The 21,847-nt window shown below is 37.7% G+C and overlaps 1 protein-coding gene across 1 annotated transcript; it reads right to left on the bottom strand.

Annotated features, from left to right (window-relative positions):
• Positions 1–8,320: 8,320 nt before the first annotated feature.
• On the bottom strand, positions 8,321–14,116 carry ccdc86 (coiled-coil domain containing 86). Its single transcript, XM_051702703.1, has 4 exons — positions 13,439–14,116; positions 10,681–10,810; positions 10,482–10,556; positions 8,321–8,685 (listed from the first exon to the last, which is right to left on the bottom strand). The coding sequence occupies exons 1-4, from the start codon at positions 13,993–13,995 to the stop codon at positions 8,548–8,550; spliced, it is 900 nt and encodes a 299-aa protein (XP_051558663.1). The 5' UTR covers positions 13,996–14,116; the 3' UTR covers positions 8,321–8,547.
• Positions 14,117–21,847: the final 7,731 nt, after the last annotated feature.

Genomic DNA, 21,847 nt, shown 5'->3' with positions numbered 1-21,847 from the left:
GTAGGCTACATGACATAGAACAGATGTACAGATTTACAGTTTTTTTCAACTTCTTAAACACAAAATCATACCTTGTCACACAATTTCTGAAACCTGACACTCAAACACCAGAACCACACACCAAATCTGCAAAACCATACACTAGTTCTCGGCCTTCGACTTAGTTTTCAATTTCATAAAACACTTTTTGCAAAATGCCACACTAATTCATCAGTGCCTCACACGAACTCCTCACATGTGCAAACACTCATTGCTTTACTTAACACCAACCAATCATGGCTTTAGAATAGGCCTATAAATAGGCCAAAGGTCAAGTTATAGGTTTTGAACAATGGATGCAAACAATGCAGACAGAGTAAGGGGAGTTGGAGGGAGAGCCAGAGGACGAGGCAGAGTTCGAATTGGAGGAGGAGGAGTTCAAAGAGGAGCAAGAGGAGGAGTTGGAAGTGGAGCAAGGGGAGGAAGAGGACGAGTCGGACAGGGAAGAGGAGGAGGAGGAGGACAAAGACCAGGAACAAGAAGCGTGGTCTCTGATGAGATTAGGGCTACTGTCATTGATCATGTGAACAACCACGGTTTAACAATGAGAGAGGCTGGGCAGAGAGTCCAGCCTAATTTGAGTCGATTTACAGTGGCGGGTATAATTCGAACCTTTAGAAATGAGAACAGGTATGTAACAATCTACTGTGATGTACACATGTTCTAATGTACACATAATAGCTATTTCAGCATAACATACGGTATACTATAATACATATATTTAGCACCCATGCATCCATTTACTGCAGTGCACTGCATGATTGGTCAGAGTCTGGTGGGTTATCATACTGTACAACAGTACAGCTGACTGTAAGAAGACATTCTGACTATATTGTATAAAACAGTATATATTATGTTACAGTTTATGGCACACTCACACTGTTTTTGAATCTTCTACAGAGTGGAAAGGTGAAGATTTCATGGTGGGCGAGGTCACATGTTCACTGAAGAGCAAGAGACAGCTATCGTGAATTTGGTTTTGGCCAATAATGCTATAACAATTTGCCAAATATGCAATCATATCCTTAATGATGCCACAGTTTTGGCTAACATAAATGCTGTGAGCCCCTCAACAATATATCGTGTCCTCCAGAAAAATCAACTGAGAATGAAACAGCTGTACAGGGTCCCATTTGAAAGGAACTGTGACAGAGACAAGAACCTTCGACATGACTTTGTGGATGTATGCATACAACACTTTCTCCATTATATCAAACTTGCACCTACCAAGTCAGGCTATTGGGTTGTGCATATACTGATCTACATATTCTTTTGTCTTTTACAGAGAATTTTGGAGATGGATGCCCATGCCATCGTCCATGAATACATTTATGTGAATGAGGTGGGCTTCAATCTCAGCAAAACCAGAAGAAGGGGGAGAAATGTCACTGGACAACATGGCAGAAACATTACAATGTGTGCTGCAATTACACAGAATGGTGTCCTGCACCATCATGCCACACTTGGGCCCCTATAACACTGATCACATCATACATTTTCTGGATGCTGTTCATGATATGCTTGTTCAAGGTCTGCAGAATGAAGACCAGGCAAGATTCGTCATCATCTGGGATAATGTCAGCTTTCATCGCGCCCATCAGGTCCAAAACTGGTTTGTTACTCATCCCCATTTTTCTGTTGTCTACCTGCCTCCATATTCACCATTTCTAAACCCTATTGAGGAATTTGTTGTAAAAAAAACTTGTAGCTCAGCCAGCGTCTGTTGCAGCTGGACAGGTTTTCCGTTGTAAGCGAAATCCACTCTTTCTCCAAGCTCTGGTCTCATCTTCAGGAACTTCTGCTTCAGTTTCCCAATGGTATCGGTGCTCCTTAGCTTCAGAGGAACAATGGTACCATTGGAACCATTGAAGATATTTGCATGAATGCGTCCAGGAACTAGTGAAACTGTTGGCTCTTTAACATTGAGACCACTGTGGGTGGTGTCTTCAAACGCCCGATGAAAGGGAACGGGCACGGTGTCTACGGGTTCTCTTATTACACACTCCCTGGGTCCACGCAGTTCATGGAAATACCTCCAGTCTAAATCCTGAAAGAGATTTAGGACATCCAGAGAACGTAAGTGACAAAAAATAAGGAGACAATTGCTTCACTTTCATCTGACCATACATATACAACACAGTTTATATATAAATATCTTTTTGCACTGTATAACAAGTATGGTGCTGCTGAGAGTTTACAGATCCCCAATCAGTCATTATACTGATTATCCCTCAGTATTTGCTTCATGAGAAAAGCAATACACACTGATGAATCAATAGTAATGTACACAACCTCAAACTAACCATTAGCTCCAGTCTCCTCCACAATGGTAACCTCCAGTTAGTCCTCTAAATCCCAACATAACAGAACATTAAACACTAACAAATCTGCTACTTGTTTTTATTTTGCATACAAATACATTAAAATAACACGTCATTTTAAGCCATTTTTGACCTAAATAAATTGTCCTAATTTAATAAAAATGGTTTCCTTTATCTGAGCAGTACAAGACTTAGTGACATTTCCTCTATTTACCATCTGAACATAAAAAAATGGGCTTAAAGGAGCAATATGTAACATTGACATCAAGTGTTTAAAATGGGTACTGCAGTCCAAATTCAAAATATTGGAGAGAGTTGTCTCCCCCGCTCCTCCCAGACTCGAGCTCACGCGGTTGCCAGGTTGAGGACACGCAACAGGAACGAGCAAACTGACAATGGCAAGCGACGAGCATTACACTGCAAGTTAATCAGCTAATGTATAAGTTTGCAATATTTGTATTGTTTGCAAATTATATTTTTATTACTCTGTCAATGTTAGCTAGATGTATTGCTGGCTTCCATGGCTGCAGCGTGCTGTGTTTGCCCGCTAACTTGTTTCAAATCTGGCAACCCGGGGTGTCGAAATACTATTGGGAAATGGGCAGTGGGCGGGATCACACAGGCCAAAACACAAACAGAAATTCCGGCCCGGACATTTCAAAGTAGAATATACTGGCTGTAGCACTGTTTTCAGAGAAGCCAGTATTTCAACTTAGTATGTTTCCTAAATCACTAATAACATATTATGATAATTGTATGCTTTAGTACAATAAATATATTACATATTGCACCTTTAATTCGATAAGTCTAAGTCTAAAAAAAAGTGACACCTTTGGTATTCATGGTCAAAATTGACACACCATTCAAAATGAATGGGAAAGACCAAAAAACAGAGCATTTTTTTTTCAAAGCAGAAAAAAAAAAAAAAAACAGACAGAAATTACAGGGTGAGATTCTAAAACATTCCTCAGTGCAAAACATACACACCCACTCACACACAAACACACTTACACACACACAAGAATGAACTGGTACGACAATAACATAGCTTTTTTTTATTACATTTGTAAAAAAAAAAAAAAAAAAAAAAAAAGTCAAAATGCTAAACACACACTCAGAAATGAAGGGATGAGACGATAACATACTCACAATGCAGAACACACACACACACACACATATAAAACCAGGGCATCAATAAGTGGAGCTCTACAGCCATCGTTTGGTCATTGTTGGCATTATAAGTCATCTGTAGTTTTCCAGCGGATGACAGCAATCTGAGACACTCACACACACACACACACACACACACACACACACACACACACACACACATACACACACACACAAACACACGTACAACCAGGGCATCAATAAGTGGAGCTCTACAGCCATCTTTTGGTCATTGTTGGCATTATAAGTCATCGGTTGTTTTCCAGCTGATGACAGCAATCTGAGACACTCACACACACACACACACACACACACACACACGTATACAAGCAAGGCATCAATAAGTGGAGCTCTACAGCCATCTTTTGGTCATTGTTGGCATTATAAGTCATCTCTGAGACACTCACACACACACACATACACACACACACACACACACACACACACACACAAACGCACATACAACCAGGGCATCAATAAGTGGAGCTCTACAGCCATCTTTTGGTTATTTTTTGGCATTATAAGTCATCTGTTGTTTTTCAGCTGATGAAAGCAATCTGAGACACTCACACACACACACACACACACACACTCACTCACTCACACACACATTCACACAACCGGGGCATCAATATGTGGAGCTCTACAGCCATCTTTGTTTTGGTCATTGTTGGCATTATAAGTCATCTGTTGTTTTCCAGTTGATGACAGCAATCTGAGATACTCACACACACACACACACACACACACACACACACACACACACACATATGCAACCAAGGCATCAATAAGTGGAGCTCTACAGCCATCTTTTGGTCATTGTTGGCATTATAAGTCATCTCTGAGACACTCACACACACATATACACACACACACACACACAAACACACATACAACCAGGGCATCAATAAGTGGAGCTCTACAGCCATCTTTTGGTTATTTTTTGGCATTATAAGTCATCTGTTGCTTTTCAGCTGATGAAAGCAATCTGAGACACTCACACACACACACACACTCACTCACACACACATTCACACAACCAGGGCATCAATATGTGGAGCTCTACAGCCATCTTTGTTTTGGTCATTGTTGGCATTATAAGTCATCTGTTGCTTTCCAGCTGATGACAGCAATCTGACACACACACACACACACACACACACACACGTTTGCAAGATACATTTTTACTATAGAAAGTTTGAAATTGCTAAATATTTCCTCTGATCCTTCTGTTTTTTCCTTATTAATTTTCATGTTCATGTTAACGTGATCTATGTTACATTATTTGTAAACTATTTGTGTACTGTTCATTATAAATAGTTTGGATTAAATGCTTGCAATTTATGACATATACCTACCACAAATATTCGTACCTTCTCCATCATTAGGTACATTTGATTTGCCATAATATATCTTTTAATGCTGCCTGCCATCCACAAACCACAAATTACAGTCTGATATGTGTTGAGACTACCTGCCAATTACAGAGTGAAAGAGAAAGTTTGTAAGAGAATGTCCATCTTTCCTCTTTCTCTTTTTATACTAAGCAAATTGGCCCAACCCTTCATGGTTAATTCTCACCAAACACGAGATGTAAAAGAATGGTGGACTCAGCTCGTTACCAGATATGAGATAACACACTGTGAAAGATTCCACTGGGAATCCCCTTACTTTTTATGCAGTTCAATATGTCAAATCAATTCTGACAACAAAGTCAATAAAATAATCTTGTGATTTTTATGAGGAAGAAAAAAGACAGAATTTTACAAACAAAAAAAATTGGTTTGTTGTGCGTTGCTGCCCTTCCAGACAAGGGCAGAACGTTGTTATGGACGGGTTAAGCCATTGCACACAGTCTCCAGGACACAAGCGGGTCCGAGTTGGGGTGGCGAGTGGGGTGGCAATCTCATTTTTAGGGTGGCAGCTGCCACCCCGTGCCACCTTTCTTGTGGCTTCACAAATTTTTCATGGGCAATTCTTAAAGTACGAATTCCTGAAAATGAACCCACTTCATTTACATTCTTTGTTGTGGCTTCACAAAGTCCAAAATCTTTTGTACCATCATTCAAGTTCAGTGACAGCTTAAACAAAACTTTTATATGACATGTATAATAGAGCAAATATAGAGGTTTTTTTTTAAACCATGAAAAAAGAGAAAGAGAAAAGAGATGTGAAGACAAAAGATGATAAACATTTAGCTAAAACATGGTGCATCTGAGTGCTATTTAACCTCCGTGACATTTCTGGTAGGTGATGAACATGGCTCCAGGCTTGACTTGTAGCTCAGCCATCATCTGGTGCAGCTGGACAGGTTTCCCGTTTTAAGCGAGATCCACAGTTCCTACAAGTTCTGGTCTCATCTTCAGGAACGTCTGCTGCATTTTCAAAACTGTATCGGTGCTCTTCACCTTCAGAGGAACTTTGTTACCATTGGAACCATTTAAGATTTCAACATTAATGGGTCCAGAAATTGGCTGAACTGACTCATGAACCTGGAGAATGCTGTGGGTGGTGTTTTCAAATGCCTGATGGAAGGGAATGGGCAGAGTGTCTCTGGGGTCTCCTTTTACACACTGCCTGTGTCCACAGAGTTCTTGCTGACACCCCAGGTGCAAAGCCTGAAAGAGAATTAGGACATTCAGAGAACGTGAGAGAAAATAAATAAGACACAAGGACACAAGCGACAACTGAAATACACTCATTTGACCATAAAGTACGTAACACTGCTGAAATTAAGAATTTAAAGGAATATTCTGATTCTGAATGTTGATTAACACAAAACATAATTTCAATTTGTCCCTCCTTTTCTTTTAAAAAAGCAAAAATTGAGGTCATAGTGAGGCACTTACAATGGAAGTGAATGGGGCCAGTTTTGGGATGGTTTAAAGGCAGAAATGATAATTTTATAAAAGCACTTACCTCTGTTAAAACTTGTGTTTTGTTTGAGCTGCAGTTATCAACATTTTAAGGTTTTAGGCATTATGTTGCAATGGAAACCAAGTTGTAAAATTGGACATATCTTTACACAGAAAAGGTTAGTAAGCGATTTTATCACACTAAAATCATGTTAAAACGTATATTGTTTACATTTTGTAGCTATACTTTTGAAACAGTATTTTAACATTTACGGGATGCACCATTCACTTCCATTGTAAGTGCTTACCCAGATAGCAACAGGACTTGGGCCAAATCTGGCTTGGTTCTGGCAGTGGAATTTTAACGCCTTTGTGTGAAATAGTATCTGGCTGAAGTCTGGTGTGAGTCCAGTGAACCAAAAGAAATAAAGCAAAGACAGGCATTCATTTGGCTGAACATTTGCTTGAGTCTGGTCAGCCAAAATCGGTTGAGATCCGGGCTGAGTCTGGTTTACCAAATGAAGACATGCTGTTGGAATAATGTAAACCAGATTTTATATATATATATATATATATATATATATATATAGAAAAGAAGGGACGAATCAAAATCAACATTCAACATCAACATTATGCCACAAATTCTGTCGATTGAGCTTAACTTGTATTGAACCTGGAATATTCCTTTAAGAATGGGTTCCCTTTTAATTCATGGATTTTAATTTGGAATGACAGGAAGAGGAATTTACTGAACTGCAAAAAACAAAACATAATAATATACTTTTGTTTTATTTTTTTTTACTAATTATGCGTTTTAAATCCCTGGTGTGTAGAATAAATTTTCCTGACAAAGTTCAATAGTGTCAAAACAATTAACAAAACCATGAAAACATTTTTAATGTGCTATACAAAAATAAATTTAAATCTGTTGATTCTATAGGCTAATATATAGACTTAATAAAGAATTCTTCCACAGTGGTACATAAAATGAAATATCTCATTAAATTAAATACCATTTTTATAGGTGGCATTTTAAACGCTGATTATTAACATCTGTTCCTGGAAATGTCCCATGTTTTGTGTATGATAACGTATAATTCATACTGAAAAATAAATTTGTTATTGAAAATTATACTTACAGCAGTTCTGATTGTTTTTATTTCCATTTCAATTCTAATTCTACTTAAATTCCAGTTGAAGTTAAATTCTGTGTCCTATTTGTCACAATTCAGATTGGAATTAGAGGCATTTTCGATTCAGTTCTGAACGACTGTATGCACAACCCTGATACATAGTCCTTTCACGTTGAAAGATACATGTAATAGTTGCACAGACATTGCTGCATTTAATCTGACCTTAGAACATCAGTCCTGCTGAGGGTAAAGTTTCTAAAGTTTAACCACCTTTTATAAACTATGTGATAAATGATTAAAAAAATGTTTTAATTAAAAACGTATTTTACCAGTGGATCGTAAACCTCTGCAGCCACACTGCCTTGAAACCTATCCATCCTTAAAGCAACTTGATCCTTGGCTTGTTGATCTCGTAAGCCAATCGTAGCTTTATAGTCAATATGAGTTAAGTACCTGTTTTACCCTGAAACAGACTCCTCCTGCAATCACCATTTCCAACTCTCCCGTCTCACAAATTCACAGTTCAGGACTCACGGTACTTTTGATTATTCCACCACTCAATGTAAACAGACCCAGAGTAAATCGAAAGGAAAAGTGCATTAACTAGATAAATATGAAACCATTAAACAATGAACATTTGAACAATGAACAAAGCAGTTTCTGAGAAATTACACTTCACCTTCAACATACATAAACCAGGAAGATACTGAATTCAGATATTTCTATAAAGATTTTTAATTGGGGGGGGAATCATGTGACATTTAGATAAAAGTTCACACAAAGATGTTTTGGGTGACAGATGTCAATGAAATAAAAACATTTATTTGCATTTCAATTCGCCGTACACGTATTACATCAGAACATAGTCACTCATTCCTACTCCTGGAGAACCACCTTCCTGCAGGGTTTATTTCCAACCCTGTCTTTGCCAGAAAGAGGTCAGCGGGCCAGTGGTACAGACAGGCATTAAAAGTGTATATCATAACAGCAAGCTTAGGTCTCAAGATATTCTCACATCAACTAAACCCCCTATGAGCTGCTGTTTGTTTTCCCTGCTCCTTTCTTGACACTAGGTGGTGTTTTCTGCAGCACTGAGAGCGTGTCTCTCTTTTCAATCTTCCTCAGCTGTTTCTTCTTCATTCTCTTGATCTTTGCAGTATTCTTAATCTGAGAGGGGCGAAGCAGTAAGGAGTTAAAAAGAAATGGAGACAAAAATATGTTTCTTAACAATAATAATAATACATATAGCTGCAAGAAACAATTACGAGGTCAAGCACACCAATGGCTAATATTTTGAATGAATTTAGAATTCTGGTGATGATTTTACGCAGAGTGGTGAAACAAAGATATTAGTTTAATGACTTAATGCTTGTGCTTCCACGGTAGCTCACCCGATAGAGTGTTGGACTTTGGACTTGGACTAAAAGAGAACCGAAAGTCCCATAGAAGCGACAGGAAATGACATGGTTGCTTCATTAAAAGTACTTTTCATGTCGAATTTGCTTTTAAAACATTATCAGTTAGGTTTAGGCATTCTTTAAGGGTAAGGATATATGTTTTCTTCACCTCTCATTTAGATTTTTTAACCCTATCGGTTACAGTTGAAGTCAGAAGTGTACATACACATTAGCCAAATACATTTAAATTAAGTTTTTCACAATTCCTGACATTTAATCATAGAAAACATTCCCTGTCTTAGGTCAGTTAGGATCACTACTTTATTTTAAGAATGTGAAATGTCAGAATAATAGTAGAGAGAATGATAGAGAGATTGCTGAGCAGCGTTTCAGGTTATGTTGATATAGGACTCGTTTTACTGTGGATATAGATACTTGTCTACCTGTTTCCTCCAGCATCTTCACAAGGTCCTTTGCTGTTGTTCTGGGATTGATTTTCACTTTTTGCACTAAACTATGTTCATCTCTAGGAGACAGAATGCGTCTCCTTCCTGAGTGGTATGATGGCTGCGTGGTCCAATGGTGTTTATACTTGCGTACTATTGTCTGTACAGATGAACATGGTACCTTCAGTCATTTGGAAATTGCTCCCAAGGATGAACCAGACTTGTGGAGGTCCTCAATTTTTTTTCTGAGGTCTTGGCTGATTTCTTTTGACTTTCCCATGATGTCAAGCAAAGAGGCACCGAGTTTGAAGGTAGGTCTTAAAATACATCCACAGGTACACCTCCAACTGACTCCAATTAGCCTATCAGAAGCTAATCTTCACATTTTCTGGAATTTTCCAAGCTGCTTAAAGGCACAGTAACCAGTGTATGTAAACTTCTGACCCACTGGAATTGTGATATAGTCACAATTGTCTGTAAACAATTGTTGAAAAAATTACTCATGTCATGCACAAAAGTAGATACCCTAAACGACTTGCCAAAACCATAGTTTGCTAATATGAAATCTATGGAGTTGTTAAAAATTGAGTTTTAATGACTTCAATCTAAGTGTATGTAAACTTCTGATTTCAACTGTAGGTTCAGGTTCAATTTTTAGGTTAGGGAGGTACGTTTTACTCATTAAAACCTTGTCTGATTCCAACATAATTGCAATCAATTTTGGTACCCCCTGCTGGACATTTCGTTTGGAAACTGCAGCCAAACGTGTAATTAAGTACGTAATTTTGGTATGCAAACTGTCACATAAATTTCATGAGATTGGGATGAATTTTTGTCTCGAGTGTCCCTAGATGATACAAGGCAAATTTCGTGCAATTGGATGTGCGGCCTAGGAGTTTGAAAAGTAGGTTATCAATTAAATTTAAAATGGCGGACCGGAAATATGACCTACCAAGGCAAATTTGCTTGAGTTGCCTATGAAGAGCCAAATCGGTCACTTATGAGGATCCAATTTCAGTTAGGATGCTGCCTTAGAAGGTAGCTGCCTATATAAGCAGTGACAGCAAGGCCGTGTTAAAAATGACTGAATTTTGAAAGAAATTACATATTCTGTATTTACCACTTGCACAATCTCCGCTTTTCTCTCATTTTCTGCTCGTCTTCGCAGATTTTCTGCTCTCCTCTTCTTCTTGTCCTGCAAAAAAAAAGGACATCAAATTAAAAGTCCATAGTATATCTGAACTATGTGCTACATTGTGTGAGTGTTGGAAAGTATTCAATTCAATACAAAGCTTGCAGTTCTTGATGCCCAAACTTGCCTCTTTCTCTTTGGCCTTCTCATCTTTGAGCTGCTGGTGGTACTGCTTCACTAGTTGCTTTTCTCTCTTGGCCTCCATCTTCTTTTCCCATGAAGTACGCAGAGGTTTGTCTCTCAACAGAGCAGAGAACCTAGAAAACATAGTTACACATCAAGCATTGAACACGCAAACACATAACACCATAATGTCAGATAGGTTGGGGAGTGGTCCACACTTTTTAGCCACCTAGAAATGCTCTATCCTTGTCAATCATTTTGCATGTTGGGTTTGCTGACAGCAGATTGGCTGACATGTCTTTGGGGGTGGAGTTTTGTAGAGAGGGCTTGTGGTTGACAGGATTTAATATACAGCTCTGGAAAAAATGAAGAGACCACTGCAAAATTATCAGTTTCTCTGGATTTACTATTTATAGATATGTGATTGAGTAAAATTAATGAACATTTTTCATTTTTCACAACAGTTTTATTCTATAAAGTACTGACAACATTTCTCCCAAATTCCAAATAAAAATATTGTCATTTAGAGCATTTATTTGCAGAAAATGACAACTGGTCAAAATAAGATGCAGTGTTTTCAGACCTCGATTAATCAGGATGTGTGTCATGGAGCATTGTCCTGCTGGAAAAACCAATCCTCAACCTTTTACGTGTCTTGATTCATGCGTCCTTCACAAAGACGAATCTGCCCGATTCCAGCACCCCCAGATCATCACCGATCCTCCACCAAATTTCACAGTGGGTGCGAAACACTGTGGCTTGTAGGCCTCTCCAGGTCTCCGTCTAACCATTAGATGACCAGATGGAGGATCGGTGATGATCTGGGGGTGCTTCAGCAAGGCTGGAATCGGGCAGTTTGTCTTTGTGAATGCCGCATGAATCAAGTCACGTACAAGGTTATCCTGGAAGAAAACTTGCTTCCTTCTTTCTGCTCTGACAATGTTCCCCAACTCTAAGGACTGTTTTTTCTAGCAGGACAATGCTCCATGCCACACAGTCAGGTCAATCAAGGGGAGGATGGAGGACCACCGGATCAAGACCCTGTCATGGTCAGCCCAATCTCCAGACCTGAACCCCACTGAAAACCTCTGGAATGTGATCAAGAGGAAGATGGATGGCCACAAGCCATCAAACAAAGCCGAGCTGCTTGAACGTTTGCGCCAGGAGTGGCATAAAGTCACCCAACAGCAATGTGAAAGACTGGTAGAGAGCATGCCAAGACGCATGAAAGCGGTGATTGAAAATCAGGGTTATTCCACCAAATATTGATGTCTGAACTCTTCCTAAGTTAAAACATTAGTATTGTGTTGTTTAACAATTTATATGAACTTGTTTTCTTTGCATTACTCGAGGTCTGTAAACACTACATCTTTTTTGTTATTTTGACCAGTTGTCATTTTCTGCAAATAAATGCTCTAAATGACAATACTTTTATTTGGAATTTGGGAGAAATGTTGTCAGTACTTTATAGAATAAAACAAAAATGTTCATTTTACTCAAACACAAACCTATAAATAGTAAATCCAAAGAAAATGATAATTTTGCAGTGGTCTCTTAATTTTTTCCGAAGCTGTATATTTTTAGGTATATTTTTTGGGTCCGATAGCACACTCATGTACTTATACTCGTGCTTGTTAAAATGCTCTGATACCAAAAACTGATTCCATCTGACGTAAGAATGTCATTCTGTAAACTTTCAGCGCTCAAATTAAAATCCGGTTATGTCCTAGTGTGATTATTAAACCGCAAAAGCTGCGATTTAATGAGATAAATATACAGTTTGCAAGTGCTGCGCACATCAAAGTGAACGTGTGGACAACCCCGGCTGCTCATACCTTTTAGAGATCCTTGGCACACACACGGAAAACACCATGAGCATTGCGCGTTCTGTTTGTAGCAGATGACAACGAGCAGAGCGCTAACTCACTTTGAAGAGCGAGGCACATACAGACTACATATTTATTTAATTAGCAGCCTTTTGCGGTTTAATCATCACTTTGGGTCACGTAGCGAACCTACTTTTCTGGAGGTGAGAAACTACCATCAAAAACACACAGAAATGGAAAGAGCTTCACTCTAAAATAAAAGCTCCATTTAAATAGAAAAAAGTACAAAAGAAATATATCACTACTGTATCATTATGTAATACTCACTGTTATACTACTACTACTAATAATAAATCAGTAGTAATTGTACTATATTTAGGCAGTTTCGCAAATCTGTGATCCTCTGTTATATGCAAGTTTTTTTTTTATATAAGATTGTGCTGTGAGGTTCTGTATTAATCACTTCATTAAATAAAAATAATACAATATGTTACAAATTAATTTATTTTTTAATTTAATTAATTTAATTATTTAGACACCATTCTGATTAAAACACTGAAATAAACTGCTGATGCAGAATTTAGAAAAAAAAAAATTATAAAAAAAAAAAACAATAAAAAAAAACAGGTTTTGGTATCAGGGAGTACTCGGTACAATAAAAAAGAAATTTGTATATTTTAATCTATTTATTGAGGTTTTAGGGGTAGAAAGTGATAATGTAATGCCATAATTTTGACAAAATAAAAAGAAAACAAAATGTAATGATACATTCGTATATTGTAAAATATAATAGCACAGCACCCATCAAGAATGTACATATAGATCCTACAAAAAAAATAAAAAAAAAAAAAAATGCCCAACAAAGTCAGGCCATCTGACATTGAGAAGAATAACAAGAAGAAGAAGAAGAAAAAAACTGTAAAGAATAAAATTCACCTTTGCTTGTTACGGTCTTTCCATACTCTTCCAGATTTGGGTTTCCCAAGAGGAACTATCTTACTTAACTTGTCACTTGATTCTGACCGAGTCCTTTTTTTGGCCTTTTTCTCAGGGTGAGTGGAACATGTGGACCCTGTCTCGGTGTTATTTACCACGTTCTCCTTCTCACTGTTCTGATCTGAACCTTTTAAATCTATTTGCTTTTCCTCTGTTGTTGCTGATGCAGTTGCATCTGTTAAATCTGGACACACTGTTTCTGTAATCGAGGTGCACTGATCAGTTGTGTCTGCTGCAGATACATCGGCAGGTTTTACGGGCGGGGATTCCGTGTTCTCTGCGGGATCTTCTCGGATAACAGACTTTCTGGTGCGGCGGACGGGAGTTTTGGTGGTCGGTGCGCCGGAGACCACCAGCGCCGCGGGCGCTCGAACTTTGCGGCCGCTCCGTGTGCGACTCACCACGGGAGGATCCTCTTCGGCATCGGGACCTTCTGCCTTTATAACACCATCTCCACTGTCTGTGTGTATTTCCTTGTTCCTTGACGCAGACATCATTGGCGTTTTATCGGTCAATTTAACAGAAAAAAAAAAGAATTAAATAATATCGTTAAAAAAACATGTGCCCAAACACACGTGTATTCGCCCTTTCTCCCCAAGAACCGGGGAAGAATGAGTGTTTTCAGAAGTGATGACACCTAGTGGTTGGGAGACGCGTAGCAGCCATTATAAAGGACAGCGATTGGTGAATCGAAGCTTTCTAAAGCTTTGAATCAATTGAACCAATTGACTGATTCACTGCAAAACGATTCACTGTCCGAAGCACTCAAAACACACCTGTCTCAATACCTCCACCTGCGGGTTTGGTCTTGCCTACTTTCCCACTTGTCTTACGTACAGGTGCATCTCAATAAATTAGAATGTCGTGGAAAAGTTCATTTATTTCAGTAATTCAACTCAAATTGTGAAACTCGTGTATTAAATAAATTCAATGCACATAGACTGAAGTAGTTTAAGTCTTTGGTTCTTTTAATTGTGATGATTTTGCTCACATTTAACAAAAACCCACCAATTCACTATCTCAAAAAATTAGAATACATCATAAGACCAATAAAAAAAACATTTTTAGTGAATTGTTGGCCTTCTGGAAAGTATGTTCATTTACTGTATATGTACTCAATACTTGGTAGGGGCTCCTTTTGCTTTAATTACTGCCTCAATTCGGCGTGGCATGGAGGTGATCAGTTTGTGGCACTGCTGAGGTGGTATGGAAGCCCAGGTTTCTTTGACAGTGGCCTTCAGCTCATCTGCATTTTTTGGTCTCTTGTTTCTCATTTTCCTCTTGACAATACCCCATAGATTCTCAATGGGGTTCAGGTCTGGTGAGTTTGCTGGCCAGTCAAGCACACCAACACCATGGTCATTTAACCAACGTTTGGTGCTTTTGGCAGTGTGGGCAGGTGCCAAATCCAGCTGGAAAATGAAATCAGCATCTTTAAAAAGCTGGTCAGCAGAAGGAAGCATGAAGTGCTCCAAAATTTCTTGGTAAACGGGTGCAGTGACTTTGGTTTTCAAAAAACACAATGGACCAACACCAGCAGATGACATTGCACCCCAAATCATCACAGACTGTGAAAACTTAACACTGGACTTCAAGCAACTTGGGCTATGAGCTTCTCCACCCTTCCTCCAGACTCTAGGACCTTGGTTTCCAAATGAAATACAAAACTTGCTCTCATCTGAAAAGAGGACTTTGGAACACTGGGCAACAGTCCAGTTCTTCTTCTCCTTAGCCCAGGTAAGATGCCTCTGACGCTGTCTGTGGTTCAGGAGTGGCTTATCAAGAGGAATACGACAACTGTAGCCAAATTCCTTGACATGTCTGTGTGTGGTGGCTCTTGATTCCTTGACCGCAGCCTCAGTCCATTCCTTGTGAAGTTCACCCAAACTCTTGAATCGATTTTGCTTGACAATCCTCATAAGGCTGCGGTTCTCTCGGTTGGTTGTGCATCTTTTTCTTCCACACTTTTTCCTTCCACTCAACGTTCTGTTAACATGCTTGGATACAGCACTCTGTGAACAGCCAGCTTCTTTGGCAATGAATGTTTGTGGCTTACCCTCCTTGTGAAGGGTGTCAATGATTGTCTTCTGGACAACTGTCAGATCAGCAGTCTTCCCCATGATTGTGTAGCCTAGTGAACCAAACTGAGAGACCATTTTGAAGGCTCAGGAAACCTTTGCAGGTGTTTTGAGTTGATTAGCTGATTGGCATGTCTCCATATTCTAATTTTTTGAGATAGTGAATTGGTGGGTTTTTGTTAAATGTGAGCCAAAATCATCACAATTAAAAGAACCAAAGACTTAAACTACTTCAGTCTGTGTGCATTGAATTTATTTAATACACGAGTTTCACAATTTGAGTTGAATTACTGAAATAAATGAACTTTTCCACGACATTCTAATTTATTGAGATGCACCTGTATTTCTGGTGTTTGGCCACTAGTGTGCAAGTACAGGTGAAGACTGCAGGTTGGGACTAGGGTTGTCACTTTTGCAATTTGTGTGTTTGGGGGGTCATGGCCCCTAACCACATCCTCCACAGTTTTAGCAATAAATGTGTTGAGCTGATATGTTAAAATGAAAAAATATTTTTTTTATTGATAAAAAAAATTGTACACCCTTTCTTATATGCTGAAATTAGAACTTTCCTGACCCCTGACTTATTAAAAAAAATACATCTTTTATATGTTAAAAATATATTTATTTTTATCTTTTCGAATATTTGTCTCCTTTATCTTTTGTATACATTTTGGTTGGTTTATACATATTTTTTTTTAATTCTTCACCTGTACTTGTCTTTATGACTCAGTGATTGTATTCATACATTGTTTGATCTTATTGAACATTTTTATAGAAAACAAATCCACAGTTTTACCACCATTTGTGGACTTTTTGGACAGTCGTTTACCCACCATAGGCACATTTTCTAACTTATATCAATGTTAAATTAGAGATCTGGAACAGTTTTTAAAGTAACGCCATCTGACTAGCTTAAATATGGGACAAATCGCGTCCCATATTGATTCGATACGGGACACATAATTTTATCTTTAAATACTGGACGATCCCGTATTTTACGGGACGGGTGGCAACCCTAGTTGGGACACTGATGTTGGTGCTGGTTGCGACAGCTGTTTTTGTCTTTTCACTCAGCTGAAGACTGATTGTTTTTGGTAGCGGTGACTGTTATAGCCTCTTAAAATAATAAATAACTGAACATTTTACCCATCTTTTCATTTATTAATACACTACTGATTGTTGGAAGTGTATTGTGCTGTAGAAAATATGTAAATAACATTTTTTATAATGTTTTTAGTGTGTGAAAATAATTTTAAAAGTTAATTATTTTTACTCATTTTGATTTTCAATACTTTGCACATTAAAAACGGTCTAAATGTAAAATTGCTTCGTCCATAACTGCTGTAAAATATGAAATATAAGCATTTTCTTTCTGCTTTGTTTCTCAATACACTGCATAAAATTTAATAATAATAAAACTTTATTCTATAAACCTGTGTGATCCATTAATAGCTACTAAAACAAACCATTTAAATGATATGCTTTTGTCATTTATATAAGACGACCAAAGACTGCTTTACACAACCTGTCAGTATGTGGTTTCATACAACAAATAAAAAGCATTAAAATGTACATTTTAAATACATAAAGATGAGAAAGAACCGGTGGTAGTAGTTGATACATTTTTTATTTTAAAACAACATTTACTAGACCGCATATTGTATGCCAGACTGGCTGATAAATGACCAGCGGTATTAGGCAAGAACAAACAAAATAATGTGATTATTGGGCGAGAAGGATAACAAAGAGGTATATAAATATACACATAAATAATATTTTGTAATTATGATGCTGCTATTGAGTCATCCCAAACACGTTATATAATGTTGAATACTTTCATTTATACTAAAATAAATATATGCTTCACTATCTGATTATAATAAATAACTTATGCTGAAAAGCTTCCCTTGACATCATCATGGCGAAAATACGCAGATCGCTCGGGTAGGTGGGGTTTGGCTCCTGATCGTGATGAACTCTGGGATACACTTAGTGTGGGTTAAGTGCACTGAGCTTTGGCATGTTTTAGACATGGGACAGTCTTGAACACTTACTTCCTGTCGCGTGCACACGCACTCAAGTGGCCAAGACCACAAGTATGGGTATTGGGACAGGGCTACAGTATGCTGGCACTGACGTTTAATGCAATGACAGACTCGACTCAACAGCAGATCTGGCGTAATGGTTTATGTAAAAATACATTACAAATGCAATTCACTCTAAACAATTACTTGAATACACCTCTTCTGTGGTGAAAATGTTTTCAATTACTGGGTTCAAAGTTCAAATCGTAATATTTTTTTCAGGGGCTTAAAGTAAAAATGTCGTGGCGTAACCGTCTGGACGCAGTAAAAATTTTTAAAAAAAAAATAAAGTCTCATTAAAAGCTGAAATTCTTGAAAAAGTTAATGTTGGCATGAGTTGTGCTGAATAATCTTTTATTTTTTATTTCAGTGAAACAATTTTATTCCATGTTTTATTTGTTTCTTTTTGCATTCAGAAGATGCAATACTCTCTCGCTGTTGCTTATGTGCTAGTAATTACATGATTACAATAACATAATATATGAAATATTTAAGATTCCACAAAATTTTGTGATCAGTAATCAAATAAGCAAATTTGTGACATTAACTGTGTTAACTCATTTTGTACAAAAAGACAGGTTTACTTTCATTAAAGCACTTAAGATGCTCTATGAACATTCACATGCAGGATCATGATTATATCATAATCATCGGGTTTGCACAAAAGTTTCACTCAAACTGTTATGCTGATAATATCATTTGTAATGAAAAATAAACGATTAAATTAGAAAAATGCTAAATAGAAACATTTTCACAAGTGGACTTTGGATAATCGCATACAGGGCCGTAGCTAGTGATTCTAGGGGCCCAAAGATCCAAGGGGCCCCATAACAAATTCTAAACTGTATTTTTTAAGAGGAAAGGTGCCCAGAGCAAAATACAGTCAGGGGGCCCAGATGACTTCGCACACATTTATGGCCGTTGGCACAGCCATTGACCAGGAAAATAAAAAAAGGCACTCCATGTCAAAAAGGTTGAAGAAAGTCAGATTTGTTTTATTTTTATTTTTTTATCAAATTGTTCATTATGTTTCCAGGAGTGTTGGTTATTCATGTTTTTGAGACGTTACAGACATTACATCAGAAATTAGCATAATTAATTCTGATTCAAAGTAATGTCCAGCATCATCCAATCACTGCCAACCATGTTAAAATAAAATTATACATTATAAATTCTAAATCTATTTACTGATTATCATTGTCCCATGTCTGCCAAACATCTGTAGCCTGAAATTAAACTTTTGGTCGGATTTTAGAAGTGAATGCACTTAGCTGCGTAGACAGCTATAGGATGCTCCCTTGCTCCCTGTTCAGTGAATGATTTAACCTCCAGTGTGCTGTCTGTCTGCACTGGTCTCAAAACAGTTCAAAATGCACCTTATTTTCATCCTATCTCCATATAAAGCTTCTGAAAGCAAAATTTTTCAGCTTTTGGATGAACCCATTTATTCTCAATGTGATAATGCACAGTAAATACAGGATTTCTAAGGAAAAAAATTGCTTAAGTACACATAAGTGTACATTGTGTTTAGCAGCATGGCATTTCACGATAAATCACTCAAATTTTTAAAATGGCATATCGGATGAAACTAGAGACTCTAATCTTCCAACTCAAACAGGTTTCAATGTAAAAACTTAATTAGATTTCTTACCAGATGTAGTTTTGCTGGCGTTTCTCCCAAAGACAAACTCCGCTGTGATCGGCACCATGTTGTTTGGTCACATGACTCCCTGCATCGAAGTTTAACCCTTTACTGACAGCACAGATTCTCCTGAACTGAGATCAGTCAGTTTAAATGAAAGTAAATTATGCGTTGCGTATAGCGAAACCAAAATACAACATCCATGCATGGGATGCGGGGTCACACAATGTTAAAGTGGTTCATGATGAACATGTTGTCTTCTATCCAATGTTTCTTTATTTTTACCCTTATCATTTTTTGTCTACCTTTTCTCTGTCTCTCTCATGTGCAGGGTCTGGTGTTTAACTCTTGTGCGACCTTCGGGACATTTTTTGTCTTTTTCATTTTTGTCTTCAAATATTGTTAATAGTGTTATTGCCAACGGCATAAATTTTGCCAAAGGTGTGTATTTTTGGGGGAATTTTGATATTTCAACCTCAGTTTCTATAATACATCTGTAATACACTGTGTACACAAAATAGTTACACTCAGAACCTTCAGAACAAAAATATCCCCATTGAAACCCATTAAAACTGCAATATTTGATTCCAGTGCCATTAAAGCATAAAATCATGAATTATATGATATTATGCTTTCATTCCGGAGCCCTGGCTTCAGAATTTACATTTTTTATATTTTCCACCAGATGGCGCCATTTTTCTCATGTTTAGCCTATGGAGCAAATACAAGCTTTTCCCCTATTTTTTGTTTGCTGTATTATAGAGCACTGCAGGACAATTGAATAAATGATGCAGCTAAAACTGTGTGTGTGTGTGTGTGTGTGTGTGTTGTTATGGATGTCAGAGTGTGTTTTGTATGTGTGTATTGAGAAATTTGTGTGTGTAAAAACAACAGTGGTATTATGTAAACAAACTGGCATTTAAAGGGTTAAAATCCTGAAAATGAATGAATATTTGGTAGTTATGATCAGGACTGATGTTGGTTAGTGAAGTCATTGAAAGTGGAAAATAATATTAATATATAATATTTTTATGGCAGTTTTTGACGCAGACGTTTTTGTAAGGACCTCTGAGTAACGTTTTTTTGATTGATGCACAAGTGTTCATCTGACTCTTGGTGCTGATGTGCTGGTTAACTGGACTGTATACACTCTGAGTATAGATGAAGCGGTGAGTTAGGGGCTGCTGATGGCATCTGTCTCCACCTCCTTTGCTCCCTCCAGCTTCACCACATCCCCACCACCTGCTCTCTCACCTCCAGCCTTTTATGCCGGCATCTTCAATATTCCTGACGGCATTCCAGACCTCCCTCAGGACACATACATTGAGTTACCCAACTGGAGGAAGGTAGGAACCTGTATTGATTGAGCCATTCACAAATCTTAAAGGAATAGTTCACCCAAAAATAAAAATGATCTCATCATTTACTTATAGTATGTTTTCATAGAACAATGAACTCATCTCAAAAGATCAAGGAATATTTGATTCCTGATATCATGACAATGCATTACCCCTTTAAAAGATTAAATTAACTGAATCTTTTAAAATCAATCTATTGTTTTTTTGTTTTGTTTTGTTTTGTTTTTTTTTAATCAGTTCCAGTCAAAGACAAAATAGTGATAACAAACTTTATTACTATCAAGTCTGTAAAATTGTGTCTATTTTTCAATTTTCTTTACAGGGTCAGGTGTGGATTAACGGTTTTAACTTGGATCGCTACTGGCCATCCCATGGGCCCCAGGTGACCTTGTTTGTCCCAGCCCACCTGCTCAGCACCTCTGTCCAAAACAATATAACTGTTCTGGGGTTGGAGTCGGCGCCTTGCTCCCCAAGACCCTACACCATGGAGTTCACCGACATGTAGTACAAGACGCGATGGAGATCACAGTTCATCAGCTTTTTCACAGGGATCTAAAGATTATAGGGACAAAATCAACACTGTAATAATGTACTGTAATGTCATGTCTTTTCTCAGGTTTTGAAAAATGCATTTGTTGTTTAAAGGGATAGTTCACCCAAAAATGAAAATTCTCTCATCATTTACTCACCCTCATGCCATCCCAGATGTGTATGACTTTCTTTCTTCTGCAGAACACAAATGAAGATTTTTAGAAGAATATTTTAGCTCTGGAGGTCATCACAATGCAAGTGAATGGTGACCAGATTTTTGAAGGTCCAAAAAAGCACATCAAATCAGCATAAAAGTAAACCATAGGACTCCAGTGGTGAAATCCATGCCTTCAGAAGCAATCTTATCTTCCCTAACATATCTTTCTTTTTTACCATAAATCTCCACTTTCACATTCTTCTTCTTTTGTTTTTGGTGATTTGCATTCTTTGTGCATATTGCCACCTACTGGGCAGGGAGGAGAATTTATAGTAAAAAAAGATTTTTTTTTTTAATCTTTGAAATTGATCTGTTTCACACCCACACCTATCATTTCAGTTCTGAAGATATGGATTTAAACACTGGAGTCATATAGACTACTTTTATGTGCTTTTTTGAGCTTCATAGTTTTGGAACCTAGTGACTTGCATTGTATGGA

This window comes from Myxocyprinus asiaticus, chromosome 7, assembly GCF_019703515.2.
Source record: "Myxocyprinus asiaticus isolate MX2 ecotype Aquarium Trade chromosome 7, UBuf_Myxa_2, whole genome shotgun sequence".
NCBI lineage: Eukaryota > Metazoa > Chordata > Actinopteri > Cypriniformes > Catostomidae > Myxocyprinus > Myxocyprinus asiaticus.
Note: the sequence above shows the minus strand (reverse complement) of the source record. Positions and strands in the feature narration are given on the sequence as shown.